This window comes from Marmota monax, unplaced genomic scaffold (genome assembly GCF_021218885.2).
Source record: "Marmota monax isolate L192 unplaced genomic scaffold, Marmota_monax_Labrador192_F-V1.1 WCK01_AAM20220418_F8-fsc00068, whole genome shotgun sequence".
Lineage (NCBI taxonomy): Eukaryota > Metazoa > Chordata > Mammalia > Rodentia > Sciuridae > Marmota > Marmota monax.
The window spans coordinates 2,753,071-2,775,876 of NW_026692352.1; the positions used below are offsets into that span (position 1 = coordinate 2,753,071).

General features: G+C 39.9%; 2 protein-coding genes across 3 annotated transcripts in view; one reads left to right on the plus strand and one right to left on the minus strand.

Moving 5' to 3' along the window:
* Rnf121 (ring finger protein 121) overlaps positions 1-22,806 on the plus strand; it is a 65,209-nt gene that overhangs the window by 41,519 nt on the left and 884 nt on the right. The window contains exons 4-8 of one of the 2 annotated variants that reach the window (XM_046441837.2): positions 4,785-4,939; positions 7,285-7,392; positions 10,393-10,513; positions 21,268-21,401; positions 21,988-22,089. In XM_046441837.2, the coding sequence (XP_046297793.1) occupies positions 4,785-4,939; positions 7,285-7,392; positions 10,393-10,513; positions 21,268-21,401; positions 21,988-22,089 (620 nt within the window). The remainder of the gene's footprint in view (positions 1-4,784; positions 4,940-7,284; positions 7,393-10,392; positions 10,514-21,267; positions 21,402-21,987; positions 22,090-22,806) is intronic. The other variant, XM_058578510.1, reaches the window with a different exon arrangement.
* On the minus strand, positions 17,929-19,403 carry LOC124090991 (G2/mitotic-specific cyclin-B2). The gene has a single exon (XM_046441835.2). The coding sequence runs from the start codon at positions 19,279-19,281 to the stop codon at positions 18,085-18,087; it is 1,197 nt and encodes a 398-aa protein (XP_046297791.1). The 5' UTR covers positions 19,282-19,403; the 3' UTR covers positions 17,929-18,084.

Sequence of the window (22,806 nt, forward strand, 5' to 3'; positions counted from 1 at the left end):
CATAGTGTTCAGTAAGTGCTTGTTAAGTGGCTGCTTGATTGACTCTTGCCCGAGGATGAGACTTGGAAAAGAAGCCATTTTTCTAGGTATTAGAAGAGAAGTGCTAAGACTTAGCTAAGACTTAGTAAATTTACTCTGTACTTCTCTGGACCCTTCGGGAGAAGGGACACAAAGGCAGATTTTTCAGGTCAGTATCAGGGAAGAATTATCTAGCACATATATTAGCAATGGAATGGTCTGTCTTATGTGATAAGGATGACCATTTGCTAGGGGTGCAATTGGAGGAAATTGCCAACTATGTTTCTGCCTTGTAGAGTATTCCAGCAATGTATGGAGACTTACTAGGTCATAGAAATTATATTGAATATGTCTGCTTTCTGGTCATGTACTGCTTTCCAGATATCTGAAGGCAATAGCCAGGCCTTTCCATAGTTGTCTTCAGGCCTAATATCCCAGTGCCTTCAGCTGTTTGTTGTGTGATTTTGTTTTCAGTTGTTTATAATCCTGGCAGCTATTTTATGGCTATGCTTATTTGTCAGTGTTCTTTGTACAATGTAGTCCAATGACCTGAACCCAGAGCCCCAAGAATGCTTGGACAAAGCAGAGAACAGTAATCTGCTTCCTCCTTTATTTTGGGTATTTTCTTAAGCAGCCTAAGTTGTCTTGGCTTTTTTGGCAGCAGCCCTATTGGCATATACTCTGTTGCCATTTGTGGGCAACTGAAACCACTAGATCTGTTTCATGTGAGCTGCTATTAAGTTACTCCTTCCCTATCCTGTACTTGGCTGGGCAGTTAGGTTTCATTATGTGATTTTGGTTCTTTATTTCATCTTATTTGCTCCTGGAATGTTGTAGCTAGAGCATTAGAAATAAATTTTATTCATTTTTGGTCTTTTTTCTTTTATTTCTTTGTTTACGCCCTCTCTCTTTGCCCTACACCCACCCTAAGCTTTATGCTGTCCAAATTTTGGTAAGCAAGTGTTTTTGTTTTATTTATTTATTTATTTTTATATGGTGCTAAGGATTGAACCCAGGGTCTCGCAAATGTAGGCAAGCGCTCTACAGCTGAACCACAATCTCTGCCTGTAAGCAGGTTCTTCAGCCAAACTATTCATGAAAATACAGAGCAAAGCCATGGAACACATTGGAAACATTTTCTCTAAGTGACCTCAGTCCATTTCTCAGCATTTTTCAAGCAGATTGTTCTGTTAACTGTCTCTTTCTTAATTCTATTACATGGACTTGAAGTTTTCATTTCATTCACAATATATTCCTTTTCAACCATGGTAGGTGATCCCTGCCTACAACATGGGGAGTGCAGAGGTGATGAGAATCCTGAAAGTTACAAGCCAAGAAAGACTTGGAAGGCAGCTGGTGCATGGGAACTCATTTTATGAATTCTAGTTCCTCTAAGATTAAAGGGATCTGAAGATTGTCTTGTCTGTCTTCACATGGATTAGAAATAATTATGAGGTGTCAATTTCATCTCCACCAATATACCTTCTGGTGATGACACCCTCTCAACTAAAACCAAAAGGTAAAACCAAAAGGCAGTTACAACAAATATGGATGAGCTCTTACTGTTAGCATCCAATTTCATCTTCTATACTGTTGAGCCTTGTGGAGAGATAAGTAGGATGTTGATAATTTTTATCTTCTGTCAGAAAAGCTGGGATTGTCTCTCACTAAATGTTTGCTGAAAGAATCAGTGAATTGGTTTCAGGCTTGTCTTTAGTTTCAACTTCATATTTTCAGATTCAGATAAAGTAGAAATAGCTTTTGTTTTCTCTGTCCACCTGCCCAAACCCAAACCTCCTTCAGAACCAACAGCACTCTGCCTCTTCCAGAAACTGGTATAATAGTTCCTGCACATACTGCTGCATCTCTCCTTTGAACTCCCATGTCAGTATTTGATGCTTTGCTTCACTGCCTAATTTATGTGTTTATGTCTCATCACCCAAGTTCTTGGAAGAGATGTCAGGGTGAGGCTTGCCATTATTTTTGTTTTTTCCATAGTATTAGGTACAAGTGTTTAAAAGAACTGTTAACCAAATGTGTCTGTATAAGCATTGCCACCAGGTGGCACCAGAGTCCCTGCCTTTGCCAAGCTAGCCATTAAAAATGCCTTCCTTAATGAAGTTTCAACTTATTTACTAGACAAAATGCCATAAGTATTATGTCTCCACTTTCCCAGGAAGTCTAAGATACAGGGCTGCTTAACAGGACTTTCAGATGTTAGAACTTGAAGGGGTTTGAGAATCAAGTCTTCCTTCAAAGGGAAAGGACCTCCTTGGGTTACCTTGATGAGTTGGAGGCAGAACAGAACTAGAATCCAGGTCTACTAGTTTCTGCTAGGCCATCTGGCTTCAAAGGGCTTAATTCCATCTCTAAATTTCTCTTTCTTTCTCTCTCTTCTGTCTTCTCTCTCTCCCTGTCTCTTTGTCCTCCTCTCCTATTTTCTTTCTCTCTTTTTCATGATGTGATTTAAAGTGGCTTTTTCACCCTAAAATTTCAAGACTGATAGTTAAAAAATAAGACAAGATTTTTTATTCCTTTTATACTGATACCCAAACTTAACTCCTAATTATGTCTTTTTCCAACTCAGAATATAATCCAAGTTCTCTACCTCTCACTTCATCTGAAATGTACAGAGCTGCAGCTTGTACAGAGAAAATTATCTTGACCTCAGATACCCCCTCAGAACGTGCTGTAGATAACATTGATGGGCAATGTGGAAGAGGCTGGTTTTTATAAAAACTGGATGGAGACTAGAAGTCCTGTTCTTTCTTAAGACAAATGTGGCCAGATTGTGTGATTTAATTCTTCTCCAGTCTCTGGGCTTACTGTCTAGTTAACAACTGCATGAGCCTGTTTAAGCAAACGATGTGAAGAACAAAGAACCTCCTTCCATTCCCTTTTAGAAATATGATTCTGGTTGTTTGTCCCCTTGTTAATCCGTAGTTGATTGTTGTGATATATTTTCCTGGTTTTCTCCCAGTATCTCCTAGAAAAGCACCTGGAGCTTGGTGCATCCACACTTTGTATTTAAGACCAGAATATTCTAGAGTGTTTTATTTGGAAGAACAGTTGTGGGTTCCAGTGCAGTAGAATTGTTATTGTGGCTTGCATGATTCACTGACCAGCAGTCAGCACTCTTTGACTCACAGAATGGGAAACTCTAAAGCAGTGTGGTACTGCTCACCATTCTCTTCTCACCTTTTATCCCCTTTCTCTTTTTATATGTAAAATAGCACTAAAAAACTCAGGCATTTTCTTGCAGAGCAGTGAGTGAGGGAATGATAGCTACAGACAACCACTCACTCAAAAGAAGCTAGCTGTACACTGTACTCTCCAGTGTTAGCCACCAGTCACACCTAGCTATTGAGTGCTTAGAATGTATTGTGAATATGAAATACACATCAGATTTAAAAGTACAAAAAAGTAAAATATTTCTTTGATAATTTTAATATTTTGGGGCTGTGGTATAGCTTAGTGATAGAGCACAATATTTAGTATGTTCAAGGCCCACGGTTCATTCCCCAACACCAAAAAAAAATAACTTTAATATTTTGTGCATGTTGAAATTATGATATTTTGGACATATGGGTTAAATAAACTATATTAAAATTAATATCAACTGTTTTTCTAATGTAACTAGTAAAAAAATTTAAATTATTTATGTGGCTTGTTGGATTTCACTGGTCTAGAAATCCCCAAGGACACATACTTTTTTAGTTTACTATGGAACATCAGGAAACTAGCTACTACTTTTCCTTTCTACAGCTCTCCTTTTTTAAATTAAAAAAAAAAAATTAGTGTCCTTTAATTTTATTTGGTGACTTCAGGAAGAAAAACCTCCATTAAGTACTACCTTTTAAAAAAAAAAAATATCTACTGCTCATCTGAGAATAGTGACATCCAGTTAAAGCAAGGTAGTTGAGGAAGGAAGTTATGATGCATTGGAGAGCAAAAGATTGGTGATTACTCCAAACTTTTAGAATTAGAATTGTTCTATGTATTTGTAACTCTTGAGATAACAAGTATAAGTTACACATCTGAAGGAAGATAAAAAGACACTCTTTAAAAAAAACAACTGTGTCTCCATCTTAGGGAATCTTACTCCAGCCCAGTCTTATTTTCCTTTTATTTATTTATCCAAATTTATTGAGGGCCTGTACTGTGCCAGTTTACTAGCTTAAAGGAAATGAATGATTATGGCCAAGTCATTGCCCTTAAGCAGCTTATATAGGTAGCAAATGAATTTTAAACCCCCCTTATTATCTGGGTAAGCACTGTAATGATGGTAGAAAAGAAAATACTTTTGGGGAACTAGAAGTCATGGCTAATTCTCACTGGAAAGGAGACTGAAGGCTTCATGTATCTTGGTTGTGTTATTATCAGGCAGAAAGGAAGGTCGGACAACTTAAAGGCATAGAGAGTGGTAAGAGATGCCCTACCACTGGTATCTCCTCCATTCTGTCCTTACTGGATGCATGGAGACTAACAAAGAAGTTGTTGCTCTTGCTATCTCAGCCAGGCAAGAGATAGCAAGAGCTTAAGTGGAAAGGAAAGAATATATTCAAGATACAGTTGAATGAGGGATGAAAGGGAAGACGCAGGCATGGTTCCAGGTTTTTAACTTTGATCACTAGTGGGGTTGCCTTTATTCAAAACTGGAAATGTGGGATAGGATCAGGCTAAAGTAGAAAACAAGCTATCTGCAATTGCAGGTAGAGCTGCAGAGGGAGCTGGCTAGAGCTGAAGTGCTTGTGTTTGTGTTTCAGATGGTGACCCTCTTTCAGATGTGGGTTGTTCCCCTCTATTTCACAGTGAAGCTGCACTGGTGGAGATTCCTAGTGATCTGGATCTTCTTCTCTGCTGTCACAGCCTTCGTCACCTTCCGAGCCACACGGAAACCTCTAGTGCAGACAACTCCAAGGTGAGAGTTTAGGCAGTGGGGAAGAGCTTGGGCTTCCTGAAGCTAATATGCTAGAATGCATGAGAGGAAGATGGGTTTAGACTGAAAAAATTGCAGTTTTTGTCTGCCAAAAGAATTTGGTGCAGGGCCCCCTCTAAAACAAGCTGATTGGGAGACCCACACCCCTATTCACAGATTTAAAAACCTCAGATATTGTAGCTTATTTTATGGTTATATCCAAGGTCTGTTTATATCAAGAGCAAATAGTGGGGTGTGGTGGCACATGTCTGCAATCCCAGCTACTCGGGAGGCTGAGGCAAGATTGCAAGTTCAAGTCTAGCCTGGGCAACTTAGCAAGACTCTATCTCAAAAATTAAAAAAAAGAAAAGGAAAGAAAGGGCTGGGGAGCTGGGGATGTAGCTCAGTGGCAGAGTGCCACTGGGTTCAATTCTGAGTACCACAAAAAAGCAAGTCCTGGTGATCTTTGTGGTCTCATTTTAAATGTTATTTTCTGTGAACCCTTCTGCTCTCTAAATTAGATTTTCCATTTTATTCTCTCATAAGGCCCTATAATTTCTATTCTTTCATAGAACTTATCACAATTTATAACAAAATATTTTTTTGAACGTCTGTCTCCGCCACTGAACTGTTTGTATAAGATCAGGAACCGTATCTATTTTGTTGGTCACTGTATATCCAGACCTTGCCACAAGGGCTGGCACATAGAAGCCTACTTTATAAATTTTGGTTGAATGAATGAATGAGCAAATTTGCAATTTTCTAATAAACAGTAATTCTTTCTTGGATTACAAAGGGCTGTTGCCTATATACTTCTTTGTACTTTATCCAAATGCATTTCTTGTTTAATCCTCCCAACCAGCTTGTGAGGTCATTTAACATTTACTTGACAGAAAAAGAGATTTTTCTCATTCATTCATTCAATAAGCACCTGCTATGTGCCAGGCCCTGTGCTGAGCGCTGGGGATACAGAGCTGGATAAGACATGGTCCCTGCCCTCAAGGAGTGCTCGGTTTATTGGAGGAGATGGATGAGAAAGCATCTGTTGCAGTGCAGTTGGTAAGTGCTATGAGAGGTGTGCACAGGTCCAGGATAGCTTAACGGGAACTGGCCAGCATCAAAGTTGAGACCACCTGACTTAAAACGATTTCAAAGTTGCAAATTGCTCTTCTTTCTGTTCTTCTTATGTTCCACTTTACTGCAAGCTTTTCTCTGGTCTTCAGAGTTTCAATGTACAAAGGAAAGTTGGTGATCTAGAAGTCCCTCTCTGTGCCATGATAAAGGGTACAGGTCCTGGAGCCAGATGGCTGGAGTTGTAGCTCAGTGGTAGAGTGCTTGCCTAGCACGTGTGAGGCACTGGGTTCAATCCTCAGCACCACATAAATAAAATAAATAAAGGCATCGTGTCCATATACAACTTAAAAAAAAAAATGGGATAACTGCTACCTCATATAGGGTGATATAAAGAAAAAATGTAATAAAACAAAATGTTAAGAGCCACCAACTGACAAACAGCATTGACTTCTAAATGAAATGATTTTTAAAATGTGTCAATAGTATGGAAATATTTTATAATAACTAACATTTGATAGTGCTGTACAGTTTCAAAGCACTTTTATAAACATCCTCATTTATTCACTGAGCGTTTAATGAGCATATTGTACCAAGAAATGGGCTGTGTCAATGAGGTGAGAAAGGTAATGTCGTTTTCCCATTTTACAAAGAAGTAAACTTGTCTCAAAGTGATTTGAGTTATCAAAGGTACTTAGCTAATTCCACCAGTGATTTCATCTTTCCTTGAATTCTCTTTCCTGACAAGAACAACTAGCCTTCCCCATCAATCTTTTGAGAGTTATTAGGTTTCACTTCCTCACCCAAGTAATCTAAATTTGAGATGACATAGCTGTCTTAGATCAGCTGTGCCCTTTCTTATGAGACTGAAACTTCTTTTTAGGAATCTCTTTCTTTTGCTTGGTCTTAGACCAGGAAAATATAAAGCAGTAGTTCCCCGAAGATGTTTTAGCAATTGAGGAAGTGAACACCCTTGAACAGTAACACAAATTGCTCAATAAGTCTTAAAAATAGACCGGATATCCCTATTTATATGAAAATAAAGAATTCTGGGGGTTGGGGTTGTGGCTCAGCGGTAGAGCATTTGGTTAGCACTTGCAAGGTCCTGGTTGGATCCTCAACACCACAATAAATAAATAAATGAATGAATGGTGTTCAACTACGATTAAAAAATAAATATTAAAAAAAAAAAGAATAAGAAATTCTGGTGGTCTAATAGATCTGGAGGCCGGTGTCTCTGAATCAGCTCTACTGAGTATTTTATTTCCTTTCTCCAGGTTGGTTTATAAATGGTTCCTGTTGATCTATAAAATCAGCTATGCCACTGGCATCATTGGCTACATGGCGGTCATGTTTACTCTCTTTGGTCTTAATTTATTATTCAAGTGAGTACCTTTTGCTTTTGGTCTTGCTGATGTTTAGGGAAGAGCGGCTAGTGAGATGTCCTTTCTTGCTGTAGTAAGTCTTGAATATTAACAAAGGAACATGACACCCAGGATAGGAGACGTGGGTACAGTAGGGAGAAAGGAGATGACAGGCCTTCTGTAATTTGTACTGGCAGAAAGCAAGGAATATTTGGAATAATACAAACTCAGAGTCTCAAATCTTTGGTTATATTTTCCAAAATAATATGTATTTTAGTGGGAAATTATAACAAAAGTAAGTTTAATAATGATTATAACCAGTTACCCGTAATTCCCTAACAACAATTTGCCTGGTCCACATGCTAGTTACTGCAATATCCACTCTGCTTGAGATGCCTTATATTCAACTATACCAGGGACTGGCAGAATACATCCTTTGGACCAAATGAATCCACTTCTTGCTTTTATAAAGTAAAGTTTGATTGCAACATAGTCATGCTTCAATCATGCATAGTCAGTTTGCTTATCATCTATGGCTATTTTTGCCTAAAACATTGGAGTTGAATAGTTGTGACAGAGACCATATAGGCTGCAAAACCTAAAATATTTATTGTCTGGCCTTAACAGAAAAGGTTTGCCAAACTTCGGGCTAAACAGTTGAACTCATGTGACCACAGTTGGCTACACCTAGCGACAGGTCCACTTAGAATGATACAAAATAGGCAGTGTTTGCAGGAGTCTTCACAGTAGTCTGAGTGTTCAGGTATGATGGAACCAGTTAATATTGATGGATGTGGGAGCCATCTTGGTCTGTGAGCTGCATCCCCCTAGGAACACATCCAGTCCAGAATATCCCAGATGCAGTGTACCAATCACAGGTCGTATTTAATATATAGGTGGCATTGCCTATAACACATCTGACATTCCACCTTTGTGAGACTTATGAGGAAGCAATTCTAGGAAATTAGCCTGTGGACGCTCAAGTCCTGTGCCATTATTGGACACTTAAGTTGTTTTTAATTTTGTACTATCACACCATGGCTGTGTCACTTCCTGAGGTACATCTCTAGGTATTGCTTTATTTTGTCCTCAGCTCTCTAAAAGCTCTCTATCTGTTTACAAGTCCTCCCACCCCTAATTGAGGCAGAAGCCAAGAATTTTGAGCTTGGAAATTGGCGGGTACAAGGAGTTAATAGGTCAAACGAGGGTGGAAATATGGTTTCCTGGATGAAGTAATGGTGACTGGGCTATTTATCAAAGGGGGTCCTAAGCCTGGGATAGTACACTGAAGCTAAGGAAATTTAGGACTCAAATTTAGATTCATGGATGGAAAGGCAATTGACCCAGTATATACTATAGGTGGGACTATCTTGAAACCAAAAGGAGTTTGTTAGAATAAGTATAAATAAGTATTACTTTATGTAGTGAGAGGACACCCATGGAATCCTTTCTTCCAGGGATAATACAGGCTGAAAGAATAAACAGGCTCCAGAAAGGTTTAGAGGAATTCATCACTGTAGAGTCTAAAACATCTCATCAAAAGAAAACAAAGATATTTCCAGGTATCTTCCTAACCTGTGTGGTTAAAAAAACAAGTCAAGATTCAGATAGTTGGATGCAGTGGTGCATGCCTGTAGTCCCAACTATGTGGGAGGCTGAGGTAGAGGATTACAAGTTCAAGGCCATCCTAGGCAACTTAGTGAGACCCTATTCAAAAAAACAAAATGAAGTAAACAAAATTTAAAAAGATTCTGAATTTTGTTTGAATGGTATTTTTTCTTTTTCCCTTTTTAGTGGGAATTGGACCCAGGGGTGCTTAACCACTGAACCATATCCACAGCCCTTTTTTATTTTTTATTTAGAGACAGGGTCTCACTAAGTTGCTAAGGGCCTCACTAAGTTGCTGAGGCTGGCTTTGAACTAATGATTCTCTTGCTTTAGCCTCCTGAACCACTGGGATTACAGAAGTGTGCTATGGCACCTGGCTGAAAGGTATTTTTTCTATGGTTGGTTTCTTTTTACTTGCTTAAACTGTACAAGGAGGAGAACAGCATTGAAAATCTTGACTATTTTTATACTGCTGATTATGTTAATTGGTGTAAAAACCAGGAGTCTAGTTAGTGAGTTATAAGTTTGATGAACAAATTCAACTTTCTATGATGAATATAATTTACAACTTTAAGTGAGCACATGTAGTTCTTTGTACAAATATTTTAAGGTAGTTTTCTATAATATTTATAGACTCAAGGTTTCAAACTTTTGGTCGTTGGAAATATTAAAAAAATAAACTTCCTAATATTATAAAGATCTTTATTCTTAGTAAATAGAATTGGACCAAAATTTAACTTTCATGACATTATGCAGAATATGGTTAGATGCAAATTAAATTTTTCTGGTAGCTGGTATGTAAACATTTAATTTCTTTGGGATAATATGCAAAAATCTAGAATATTATATAAATACTCATAATATACCAAGACAGGAAACACTGATCTTCTATTACCCTGTCTTCCTGGGGATCTCAGGCACATCTCAGGAGGGAGGTGGGGCGTAGTTTGTACCCAGTTGCCATCAGTTGAAACAGTCTCAGAACGGTATTTGGCTACCATTTTGAGTTTCTGCTCTTATGGCACTAAATCCAGGCATATTGTGCCCTTCTTTTGGAGGGCTCAGCCATTTCAACTTGGGCAACTGGCTCAAGATGAAGCAACTCAGTGAGTTGCCAACTTCTACACTGAAATTCCAACATTTGGTGTCCAGTAGTTGCCACCAGTAGAGTCCCCAACACATAGGCAGCTAGGGCATACTCTGGCTTGGTCTTTGTAGCTGACAGTGCTAATTAACTTCTTTAAAAGATGTCAGTGGGTCATATTAAAAATAGATAGCAAACAGAATTTGATCATAATTTGCCAACACTTGGCTCTAGCTTTTGAGTGATCCTGCCTTGTGTGTCCCAAAGTAGTAATCCAGAGCAGTTGTGTCTCAGGACAGGTTTTATTGACTGTGTTGCTTTCCTTATAGGATTAAACCAGAAGATGCCATGGACTTTGGCATTTCTCTCCTCTTCTATGGTCTCTACTATGGAGTTCTTGAGCGGGATTTTGCAGAAATGTGTGCAGATTACATGGCGTCTACTATAGGGGTGAGTTTACCTGTGCTTTTAATACTGCCTCCTATCACTTCCAAATTGTTCTGGCTGGCATCTCTTGCTTGATGAAAAGAGAAAAGCACTAAGGGATAAGATAAGCCATATGAAATTCTTCAAGACATGGGTAGTATGCATGGAAATTCCTTCCTTAAAGTTTGGAAAGCCAGATGTCAGATATCCTGTAATTTTTAACTTTAGGATCATTAACATCCTAATAGGGGGTTAATAATCATGGAACAAAAACCTTTTTTTTGGCAGTACTGGAAACACACTTTTTTAATGCTTCTGTCTACGTGGACACTGTACTGTGTGCTAAAATTACAAAGGTGTAAAAAAATAAATGTCCTTGTGCAAATAAAGTTTAGTATCTAGTGGGAAAGATGGGTATTAAAGTAACACACAAATAAGCATAAAATCACAACTTTAATTAAAAAATCATGAAGGAAAGTTTCATGATACTATCAACAAATATAATAGTGACACACATTTGACCTATTCTTAGGGCTCAAAGATAGCCTCCCTAAAGAAGTTGAGCTGACTTGAACAATAAGTAGGAGTTAAGTAGATGAAATGTGTCTCATGTAGAGAAAATAGTATGTGTATGAGTCCTGTTTGGGGAGCAAGGGTCAACATTTTTGAGGAACTAAGGCTAAAGTGGTTGTACAGCTGAGAATATGGTGGAAGTATCTGGAGAAATAGTGGCTGGGCAAGGAAAAAACCCCGTTGGCTAAATTAAAAGATTTTAATTATTGTACTAAAGATACTGGGGAGGCTGAGATGAATGACTTTATCAGCCTTGCATTAAACAAAGATTAACTGGCTGCTGGGTAGAAAACATAATTAGAGACGGGTATATATATGTTCGACTGGACCACTTGAAAAGATCCTGGCTGTTATTGGGCAAGACAAAGGTGACTCTGATTATGGTGGAGATAGTGAAAAGGGAGAGAAGTATTTTGAAGGTAAGTTTGATAAGGCTTGGATATAGTTTGACTCTGGAGATTGAAGGAAAAAATACAAAATGTTGGTGTCAGAGTTGGTGCTTGTGACCGAGCAGTGTTTGAATGGTAGTGCTTTTTGCAGAGTAGGAAATACTGAAGGAGGACTAGGTGCCGACCATGGAGAGATACTTCAAGCTTAAAATATGGGTGAAGTAACAGTCAATCTGAGAGACCCAAGTGCACATCCCTAGTTTTTTTTTTATCAAAATGGAAATATATTTTTGTTGGTTTTTATTTATAATAATGATGTGTTCTCTTTATAATTATTTAAATAGTATAGAAGTGCTCCCCATCTTAGTTTCATCCCCTCACATTCCAGCCAAATAAACCCATTCCAAGAATGAATATTTCCATTATTTTTCTGGTAACTAAGTACAATTTTAGGCCAAAAGTTTGTCAGTATGATGAGGCTAATTTTATTTTTCTTAAACTGGATCAAATTGAAAGCAGTGTGTATTGGATCATTTTTTAGTCAGCTGCTCTAGTCTGAATATGGTTTGAGTGTGTTCCCCAAGGATTTATGTGTAGGCAGCTTGGTACTCAGTATGATGGGGCTGAGCTTATAGGACCTTTAAGAAGTGGGGCCTAGTAGGAGGTCATTAAGTCATTGGGTATGCCCTTGGCAGAGATTGAAGTAGTTCTTGAGAGATTCTGAGTTAGTCTTGGGAGACCGAGTCATTGTTAAGACTGAAATCAACCCCTGAATTGTTCTCTAGTTTCCTATCTGGATGTGATCTCTATTCACATGGTCTCCATAATAGATTTTGTAGGTTATTTGTAGTAAAATACATATAATATAAAATTTGCCATCATAACCATTTTTAAGTGTAGAATTCAGTGACATTAGGTACATTTATATTTATTTATATTGTTATTCTGCACCCATCACTGCCATCCATCTCCAGAACTTTTTTTTCCCCCTTAGTACTAGGGATCAAACCCAGGGGCACTCTACCACTGAGCCACATACCCAGACTTTTTTTTTTTTTTTTTTGAGACAGGATATCGGTATATTGCCTGGGCTGGCTTGAATTTGTAATACTCCTGCTTCAGCCTCTGGAGTAGCTGTGGTTGCAGGTGTGCCCCGCTGTGCCCAACCTCCAGAACTTTTTTCATCTTGCAAAACTGAAATTTTTTATCTATCAAACACTAACTCCCCTACCCTTTGCCCTTGGCATAACCATTCTGCTTTCTGTGTCTATGAATCTGACTTCTCTAGGCACCTCACATGAGTGAAATAATATTGTATTTGCCTTTTTGTAACTGGTTTAGTTCACTTGACGGAATATCTTCGGGGTACTTCCATGTTGTAGCATGTGTTAGAATTTCCTTCCTTTTTATAGTTGAATTTATTTATCTGAGATGCTGAGAATCGAACCCAGTGCCTCACATATGCTAGGCAAGAGATCTACCACTGAGCCGCAACCCCGGCCCTAAAAATATTCCTTGGTATATTCATAATCACATTTTCAGTCCTAATAGTTTTTTATAGGCTTTTGCACATTTTGAGATCACATCTCCTGTGCCAGAGTCATAGTTGATTTTTTTAGGTGTTTCCCTAACCAGTCCTCAAGATTACATTAAGAACTAGATCTGATTTGTCTCTTGATCTGCAGCACATCTGTCTCTGAGAATGGTTTGACCTGAAGAGATCCTTTATTTATTAATTTCAGTGTTCCTACAAATGAAACCCTGAGCTTTTTCAATTGTGTTCATAAACATTCTCAATTCCTTCTTACTATTCTACATTACCCTATTTAGTGTAGAACAACTCTTTGTTTTGCCTCACATGGAGAAGTCTGTAATGTGAACTAAAGTAACTCTTCTTAAATTGAATCAGGGGACTTTGGATGGAATCTGTTCTTTCCCTCTGGTCACTGAGATCATAAGCTTGTGACAGCTAGTCAGTACCCTTTCCATTTACAACAAAGGTCATGCTGTGGTGGAGGGTAAAAGATTGTGAAATAAGCCTGTTTCTGGGACTTCTTCCTCTGAAAGAGTTATTGGGAAGGCAAGGGAGTGACACGTATTTTGTGTTGCATTGGTCCATATGTCCTCCCTCACACTTTTTTCTGAGCCAGTTGCTGTGCCCCCGATTTACCTCCTGGGAACTTAGAGGACCCATATTATATCACAACAGGAGTAGCTGCCTACTCACCATCTCTACTTAAAGTGGTGGAAAGAACTAAGTGTTTGGAGTCAGACACCCCCAGTTTTAAATTCTAATCTAATTAGTTATATACACTTGAGCAAGTTACTTTACCTCTCTAATCTCTACCAGCTTTTCCTATTAACCCTTTAAACAGTCTTTTAATTAAAAAAATCCTTGACCCACTTTCTCCTTTTTCTACTAACTTATTTCCTATCATTCACAGCTAAACATAGAGAAAGTTCTTGTCTTAGCCAGGCATGGCAGCACATACCTGTAATCCCAATGATTTGGGAGGATTGTCCATTTGAGGCCTTCCTGGAACTAAGAAACCTTGTCTCAAAATGAAAAAAAGAAAAAGGGCTAGGGGAGGTAGCTCAGTGGGGGAGAGTCTGTGGGTTCAATCCCCAGGGCTGGGAAAGAAAAAAATTAAAAAGTTCCTGTCTCTGTTTGATCACCTTTCATTCATCTGTAGCCCATTCTAATGTGGCCTTTGTTCATACCCTGCTTCTGAAAGAGCTTTTATTCGGGTCACTAATGACTGTGCCACAAATCCTGGTGGACTTCTCAGTTAACAGTAGAGTTGACTCAACTAACTATTCCCTTCTTAAGAAGCTTTCCCCCTTGGCTTTGGTAACTTTATTCTGTCTTGGTTTTCTTTACCTCTGATATTTCTCATTTTCCTTTGCCAATTTTTTTTTTTCACTTCAATATTCCTCTGAGCTCAAACCTGAACCATCTTCTTTTTTTTATTTGTTCTTTCTCATATACATGACAGTAAAATGTAGTTTAACGTATTATACATACCTGGAGTATAATTTTCCATTCTTGTGGTTGGACATGACGTGGAGTTACACTGGTTGTGTATTCTTATATGAACATAGGAAAGTTATGTCCAATTCATTCTACTGTCTTTCCTGTTCCCATCCCCCCATCCCTTCCCTTCATTCCCCTTTGTCTAATCCAGTGAACTTCTGTTCTTCCCACCTCACTTATTGTGAGATAGCATCTGCATATCAGAGAGAACATTCAACCTTTGGTTTTGGGGGATTGGATTATTTCACTTAACATGATAGTCTGAGCCATCTTCTTTACCATTTGCCTAGGTATTTCCCTTTTCTCTTTCCATGGTTGTCACATTACTATTTAGCTATTTGGCATCTCAGTTTTCACTGCCACCTAATTAGCCTAAGCTATCACCTTGGCACAGGTCCCTTCAATCTATTGCCTTTAAAGAATTGTAGTAGTCTCTTAGCTGGTCTCTCTGAATTCATGTTGATTTTACGTCCAACCCGGTCTTCCAGGAAGTCAGATTGATAGGTTAAAAATTTGAGTCTAATCATGTTGTAACCCTTTAATGTTTATAACTTGTTCTTATTTTGTATGGTTTATATTTATTTTTTAAATGTCAATCTCCCCAAACTGTCGGTTCCATGAAAACTGACTCCAGGTCTATGTTTTTCCAGCATTATATTCCAAGAACCTAGTCCTGTGGCTGTTACTTATTAGGTATCCATTATATTTTAATGGAAGAAAGAAGGAGTTTGGGCATCTTATTCAGGGTTACCAAGATAGTGACAAGTGATTGAAATTAGGTCTGTCTAATCCTGCTGCACTACATATACCCTTGAGCACTGAAGGATCAGACTCTTGAGTTAAACTAAAATCTGCCTCCCTCCTTGTACTTGCCCAACTTGACATCAGTGCCTTCTGATCCGAATTTATCCTATGTAGTTTTTTTGACAATGGGATTGCTGGGCTGGCTTGACAGGCATAGCTGATAACTTTGTTAAAATGGTTGGAAGGATTTTACCCTGTGTTCCTGTTGCCATGTTGGCCCCTTGTGGAGTAACTCTGGGAACCAGTGTCCTAACAGACATTTCTCTGTACTTCCCTTCTACTATCAGTGCCTTATCCAAGTTCCCTTTGCTCTTGCATTTTTTTGTCCCAGTAATCCAGAGGTAGAACTCTGGCATGAACTGAGGGAAAACTCTTCCTCAGAACTCCAGTCCACCTCCTCGGTTGGGATGTACCTAATTCTTTTACTCCCAGAGGCCATGGGCCAGAGTTAGTTGGCCCTCTTCCTTTGCTACACATGATTTATAGGGACTCAGTGCTAGGACTGGACCCAGACACTTTGGTCTGTCCTATTTCTGCTCAGTTGATGTTTGTAGGAATTCTAAGCCAGAATACATTCCAGAAAAGGCTTTTCTTTAACCTTCTTTTGACTCTGTGTATCATTTGTTCATTTATTTATTCAGGAAGCAAGTAAACACACAAATGCAGGCAAACATTTTGTGGAGCACCTCTTATATTCTGATACCAGGACAGATTTTTCCTGAGAAAGTCCCACCTTCCATTCTTAGTTGACGCTAGTGTGTCTTTTCTGAAGAATAAATCAGCTATCACGAACTGCCCATAAGGCCCTGGAGAGGGTCGAAAGCCCTTTCAACTTTGGAGAAATGGATCTCAGAGGTGCCCTGCAATGTTAACATTACAAGAGTTTAGCTTTTGAGAGTTGCATAGATTGTAGACTCCACAGGTCTTTGCCCTGCTCTCTGATTCTAGCTAGGCTTTCAATTGCCTTTTGCATTTTCTTGTTTTGGCAGTACAGGGGATAGAACCCAGGGTCTTGTACATTCTAGGCAAATAATCTGCCACAGAGCTACATCCCCAATTTGCCTTTTGCACTCTTGATGAACAAATCAGATAACTGGCTTTCAGGGAGCAGAGTAGCTGGTTTTTCTGCTGCATTCAGCAAATGTCAGTGGAATGCCTTGACATTAAAATAGTGGTGGATCTAGGGCAGGAGTCAGAGGATCTGGATTCTGGTCCTATTTTATTTCCTTTTGGGGGGAGGGGGGTGGGGGGTATCAGATATTGAACTCAAGAGGCCTTAACCACTGAGCCAAATCCCCAGCCTGTTTTTTATATTTCATTTTTTATTTTGAGACAGGGTCTCACTAAGCTGCTCAGGGTCTTGCTAAATTACTTATAGCTGGCTTTGAACGTGGAATACTCCTGCCTCAGCCTCTGGTCCTATCTTGTTTCTTTCCTTTTCTGGTCTTTGTTTTTCCCAGTGATAGGGTGGCTCTGGTGTTCTTTGATAATAAGTGAACTCACCTGAAGCCATCTAAGATTTTTCAAACAGGTAAAAGCAAGAAGTTCTGTATTCGTGGAGTTTTGAGACAGTGTGGTTGGCATCTCTCTCTCTCCCGACCTTGAGGACTCTTAAACAGGCTGCAATTTTTGTTTAGAATGGTAAGGCAGACTTTTCTCAAGAGGGGCCATGGCAATAGATATAGAGACCACTGCAAGGTCTGGGGATATAACTCAGTGGAAGAGTGCTTGCCTAGTATGCACAAGATCCTGTGTTCAATCCCCAGCAATAAGGGGAACAAAACCAAAAAAAGGACCACTGCAATGGAGTCTTGCAGCAGGGGGAGAGAGATTGGGCAGTAGTTCTGATGGTTAAGAAGGGCCATTCCTCAGAGGGCAACTTAGGAGGAAAGCCCTCAACTAGGTTGAGTGAATGTTGTAGCAGGTACAGCTGTGTCCTCTCTAGAGATTCAGATGTCATTTTCCCTTACTCCTTGTCCAGTACCCATGTGCCCTCTTCCTCTGCTGTGATCTCTCACCCAGTTTTGAATTACGGAAAACTTTGGCTTTTTTAGAGACAGTTGCTTGGAACAAAACAAAACAAAAAAACACCAGCAATCACAAATTAAGAAAATGCAAAAGACTAAGTACAGTCAGTCAACCTCCAAGGTACAGAAAAATTGTAGTAATAAATGCAGGAGGCTTTTAAAGAAATTCATTATACAGTTTTTCAAGATGAAAAAAGTTCTGGAGATGCACAGCAATGTGAATATGCTTAGTATCACTCAGTTGTACATTTATAAATGGTTAAAGGAATGGAGGTGTAGTCCAGCAGTAGAGCTTGCCTAACAGGAGCACGATCTTGGATTCCATCCCCAGCACTACAATTAAAAATAAAAAGTCACAATCCCAGTACCAAAACATCACCAGTGTAAACATTCTGACATTGTTCCTTCTGGTCTTTTTTTTTTTTTGTACAACTTTGGCCTCATCTTTATGTATGGTACAAGTCATGCTATGTGTCCAATTTTATGCCCTGCTTTTAGCACTCAATGCTGTATCTCATTTGATTACTTGGGGATTTTACTTTTGGTTTGTTTGTTGCAGCACTGAGGAACAAGCCCAGGGCCTCATTTAATGTTATTTCTTTTTTTTTTTTTTTTTTTTTAAGAAAAATCAATAGCTTTATTTTTCCTCAATATACCTTTAGAAAATTTGTGTGAGAAGAGGTTTCTTGAAATAGACCTGAGGACTATGTACAAAAATCAAGAGTTTCACACCAGTAACAAAAAGTGCATGGATGAAGGTGCGGCAGCCTAGGACCTCTCCATCAGAGGGGAGGCGAGGTCTTTGATGGTTTTGGAGTTCAGCTGAGGGATCGTGCTGATCTTCAGGAGTTTGCTGCTGGCATACTTATTCTTGATGGCGATGAATTTAGTTAAGTTTTCATTTACTTTCACCACATTTTTGGCCATGTGCTGCATGACTTCCAGTACTTCATTCTCTGTGTATCCTGTGTAATACTGCTGCTTTAAGTTCCATTTTCCTTGGCCTAGAACCTTCTGAGACAAGCAGGAAGCAGCCGCAGCTACCTTAGAAGGGTGATAATGCACCATGTCATAATCAATGAGAGTCAGCTCCATCAAATATTTGGCTAATGTGTGCTGTTCAACATCAACTTCCCCAGCTTTTGATGCTCGCCTTAAAAAGTGAAGTGGCAAGGGTCGACCCAACTCAAACTTCAGTTCTTTCAAAATTAGAGTTTCCATTTCTCGGATTTGAGAACTGGTATAAGCATTGTCTGTGATGTAGACGAAGTCTTCTATATTTGGAGAAAACATCTCCTCATACTTGGAAGCCAAGAGCAGAGCTGTAATCCCAACCAACTGAAGTTTCTTACGGGAGACTGGCTGAACCTGTAAAAATCGATCCATGACAGCAATGCACATGTACAGAGTTTCCTGCAGAAGCCTAAACTTGGAGTGGACTTGAACCAGCCAGTCCACCAGGATGGCACGCATACGTCCATTTATATCTCTTCCATCCAAGAAATGTGGGTTTATGGATTGCAAAATCTCAAGCTGTCTTAGATACTGGTAGATATCTTTAACATAGTCACTGCAGAGCTGAGGGTTCTCCCAATCCTCATTATCAATGTCCTCAATTTTGCAGAGCAAGGCATCAGAAAAAGCTTGGCAGAGGTTCTCTTCCTTCATGGAGACATCCTCAGGTGTAGGAGAAGGACCCTTTGGAGCCAACATTTCCATCTGTACTGGTTTCACAGAAGCAGTGGGTTTCAGTTGTTTGTTGACATTTGTTGCTTTGGTGGGCTGAACTGATACTTTGGTGTTTTGAGTTTTCTTCACTACTTGTGCTGCTCTGGTTGAAACTCTATTTCCAATTTCTTCTAAAACCCCACGCCTGATAGTCACATGACTCTTGGCTTTAGAATTAACTCCTATGTCAATATTCTCCAAATCAGTGGACACCGTCGGGCGTCGGAGCAGCGCCATGAGGGAAGAGAAAGACAAGTGTGCCAGCCCGGCCCAGGGAGGGACACGGACCGAAGCAGAATGGAGCTAGCGTCTGCGGCGCGGTTGGGCCTGCACTCCAGGCCCGCACCGCTGGAATCTTCGGCGAGCTAATGTTATTTCTTAAGGGGCAGTTGACAATTAGTACCTTGACTGTGTACCATAATTTATTTAGGCATTCTTCTATTATTGGTCGATTGGTCATTTATAGTTATTTCCATTTCTTTGCTTATTCTCTCTCTTTTTTCAAATCTGAAGTTGTGGATATATATTGTGATATAAAACATAAAATTCACTATTTTAACTATGTTAAGTGTACAGTTAGGGTATAACATTCACAGTGTTGTGTTCTCATCATCACTGCCTACCTCAAATTTTTCATCACCTTAAACAAACTCTGCTCATTCAGTATTAACTCCCCTTTACCTCCTGCAGCCAGTCCTTGGTTACCTCTAATCTATTTTCTATCCCTGTGAATCTGCCTACTGTAGATAATTTCATGTGGGGAAATCATAATATTTGTCTTATCAGTAGGCATCTGGCTTCTTTCACTTAGCATAATGTTTTCAAGGTTCATTGGTGTATGGTGTGTATCAGAACTTCATTCCTTTTTATTACTGAATAGTATTCCATAGTATGAATATACTATATTATACCCATTCATCTGTTGAACACGGGTTTGTTCCACTTTTGGGCTATTATGAATGCCACTACAAGCATTACTAGCATTTTATTCACTGTTCAGTTCTTGTTTTCATTTCTTTGGGGCATATGCCAAGGTATAGAATTGTGAGGTCATTTGATAATCCTGTTTAATCTCTTTTTTTCAGTGTGCTGGGGATTGAATCCAGAGCCTTGCACATACATGTTAGGCAAGCACCCTCCCACTGAGCTATACTCCCAATTTATTTAACTTTTGAGGAAATGCCAAACCCTTTGCTTCTTTAATTATGAATAATGCTTAAATGAATATCTGTATGTGTGAAGATTTTTTACATTTTCATTTATTTTTTTTTAATTCCTTAAAGTGAAAGTAGTAGATTCAAGGGTGCAGCAGTTTGAGACATGCTGCCAAATGTGATTCAAAAGAATTGAATCTCCTTTGCTGTTGCTGCAATTTTCTGAGAATGTTCTTGTCACCAAATCAACAGTACCCCCACTATTTCACTATTTATGTTATGGGGATTGAACCCAGGGGTGATCTACCATTGAGCTACATCCCCAGCCCTTTTTTTTTTCTTAATATTTATTTTTTAGTTTTAGGTGGACACACAGTATCTTTATTTTATTTTTATGTGGTGTTGAGAATCGAACCCAGTGCCTCATGAACGCGCTACCACTTGAGCCCCATCCCCAGCTCCCCTTTTTGTTTTGAGACAGGTCTCACTAAGTTTCCCAGATTAGCTTTTGAACTCATGATTCTTCTGTGGCAGGCTTCTGAGTCACTGAGATTATAGGCATATGCCATCATGTCTGATTCACCATTTTATTAGTGGTGTGGAGAGACTGAACTCAGAATCTTGCTAAATTTACAAGTCTGGCCTCAACCTTAAGATCCTCCTGCCTCTGCTTCCTAAGTAACTAGGATTACAGGTATACACCACAGTGCCTAGCTTCACTATTTGAAATGTTAGAAAATGTCTATCTCTCATAGACTCGTATAGCCACACAATGACTTACCTGACTTAGCTCCTGATTATCAGCTCCTCCTCCCTCCCTTTTCCCTTGTCCTCGGTGCTGACCCTGGGCAGCCTTTGGGTCCTGTTACATCTAACTTTTCAACCTGTCTCTGGTTTGTCCCTTTCTCCCCATCCATCCAGCAACGATGAGCTTCACTTGGCTTAAAAGAAGTCCTTTAGTTCCCCTGACACTTTGCCTCATCTCCAGAAGACCTCAGGCCTCTGTGATGCCCCCCATTTCAGTGGATTCTCACAGTTTTTCCTGTCCTTCCCTCCTGCTCTCCTGCAGTTTTACAGTGAGTCAGGTATGCCTACCAAACACCTTTCGGACAGCGTGTGTGCTGTGTGTGGGCAGCAGATCTTTGTGGACGTCAGTGAAGAGGGCATCATCGAGAACACATATAGGCTGTCCTGCAATCATGTGTATCCTGCCTTAAGCTCCTGGACCACATCCCTCTTGAGACCGCCCTCCATTCAGGGAGGGAAAGTGGGTGGTTGTGTCCCTGAGCATGCTGTACAGACCTTTGAGTACTGGAGAGCCACAAGAGGCTTGAAACTGCAACCGTCCTCCTCCTGCCCCACAGACTGCAGCCTGTCTTAGTGCATGCAGTGGTTATAGACTGCCTAGGTCAAAGAGAGCCTGAGGCTGCACTAGTGAGGCTGAGCTCACTAAACCAAGATTGGATGTCCCAGGGGTGGAGGATCCTCTAATAGGATCCTTCAGTTTAGAATCAGATTTATTCTGAGTAACACTAGTAATATTTACCAAAGGTGTTTATTCAGCTCTCATTTTCTGCCTATGTTGGGAGATCCACAGCTTATCTCCATTTTGCCCCTTAATAACCCTGTAAGATCTGACGAGGGACGTGCCCAGAATTACACGGCTGATAAGAAACGAAGCCAGGCTTTGAATCTTTCACCAGAGCTGGTACAAGGCACCTTGCAGACTAGCAGGGGGCTGAAGTTTCATCCTGGTTTCCCACCATTTCCCTTGACCTGTGGTGTTCAGATTCCATGAGTTCTGCATCCGTGGCTGGTGCATTGTTGGAAAGAAGCAGACGTGTCCCTACTGCAAAGAGAAGGTAGACCTGAAGAGAATGTTCAGCAACCCGTATCCTTTGTTTGGGTCCTTGTGGGAAGTGGATGGTGGGAAAAAAGTACTGGCCAACATGACTCTGTGTCTGGATCTCTCCCTCCTGCCTTCAACCTGGAACATATTCAGCATTCAGTTTGGCTTCTCTTCTAGGGAAGTTAGGGGTGTGACATGAGGCAGGATTAACTGCTCACCTTCCCATTATAAACTGATAGTAATAGCTGCTGTCATTCACTATTTGCTTTGTGGCTCATGCTGTGTTAAGTACTTCTCTTGCATTAGTTCATTTAGTTCCTTAGCAACTTTATGACCTGAGTTCCCCTTTTTCTGCTGCATGGTTCCCTGTCCCTTCCTCTCTATACACTAGCTCAGGTACACAGGGAACATTATGTTCCTAGTGTACTCATTATAGTCCCAGAACAGGAGATTCTGGCCTCTTCCCTTTCAGGTTTCCTGCTTGGTTCTTCCAGGGCCCCGCTCAGGAACAAGCATAATTCCACGGCCAAGCGGAGGCTTGAGACTTCCCTTATTTCGCAGAGACCTGGGCCAAGCTAATCTCTCCAGTGTTTTTAGAGGGATCCCTCCACAGTTTCATGAGCTTCTCTGTGCTTTCCTCAGAGCTGGCCTTCCCGGGCCCCCTCTCCAGACCCCCTGCCCAGCATTTAGATGTAAAACAAAAGAAAGGAAACCCGTTTCCTGGCCTTATCAGGGTTTCGTTCTTAGTACCCTGGATGG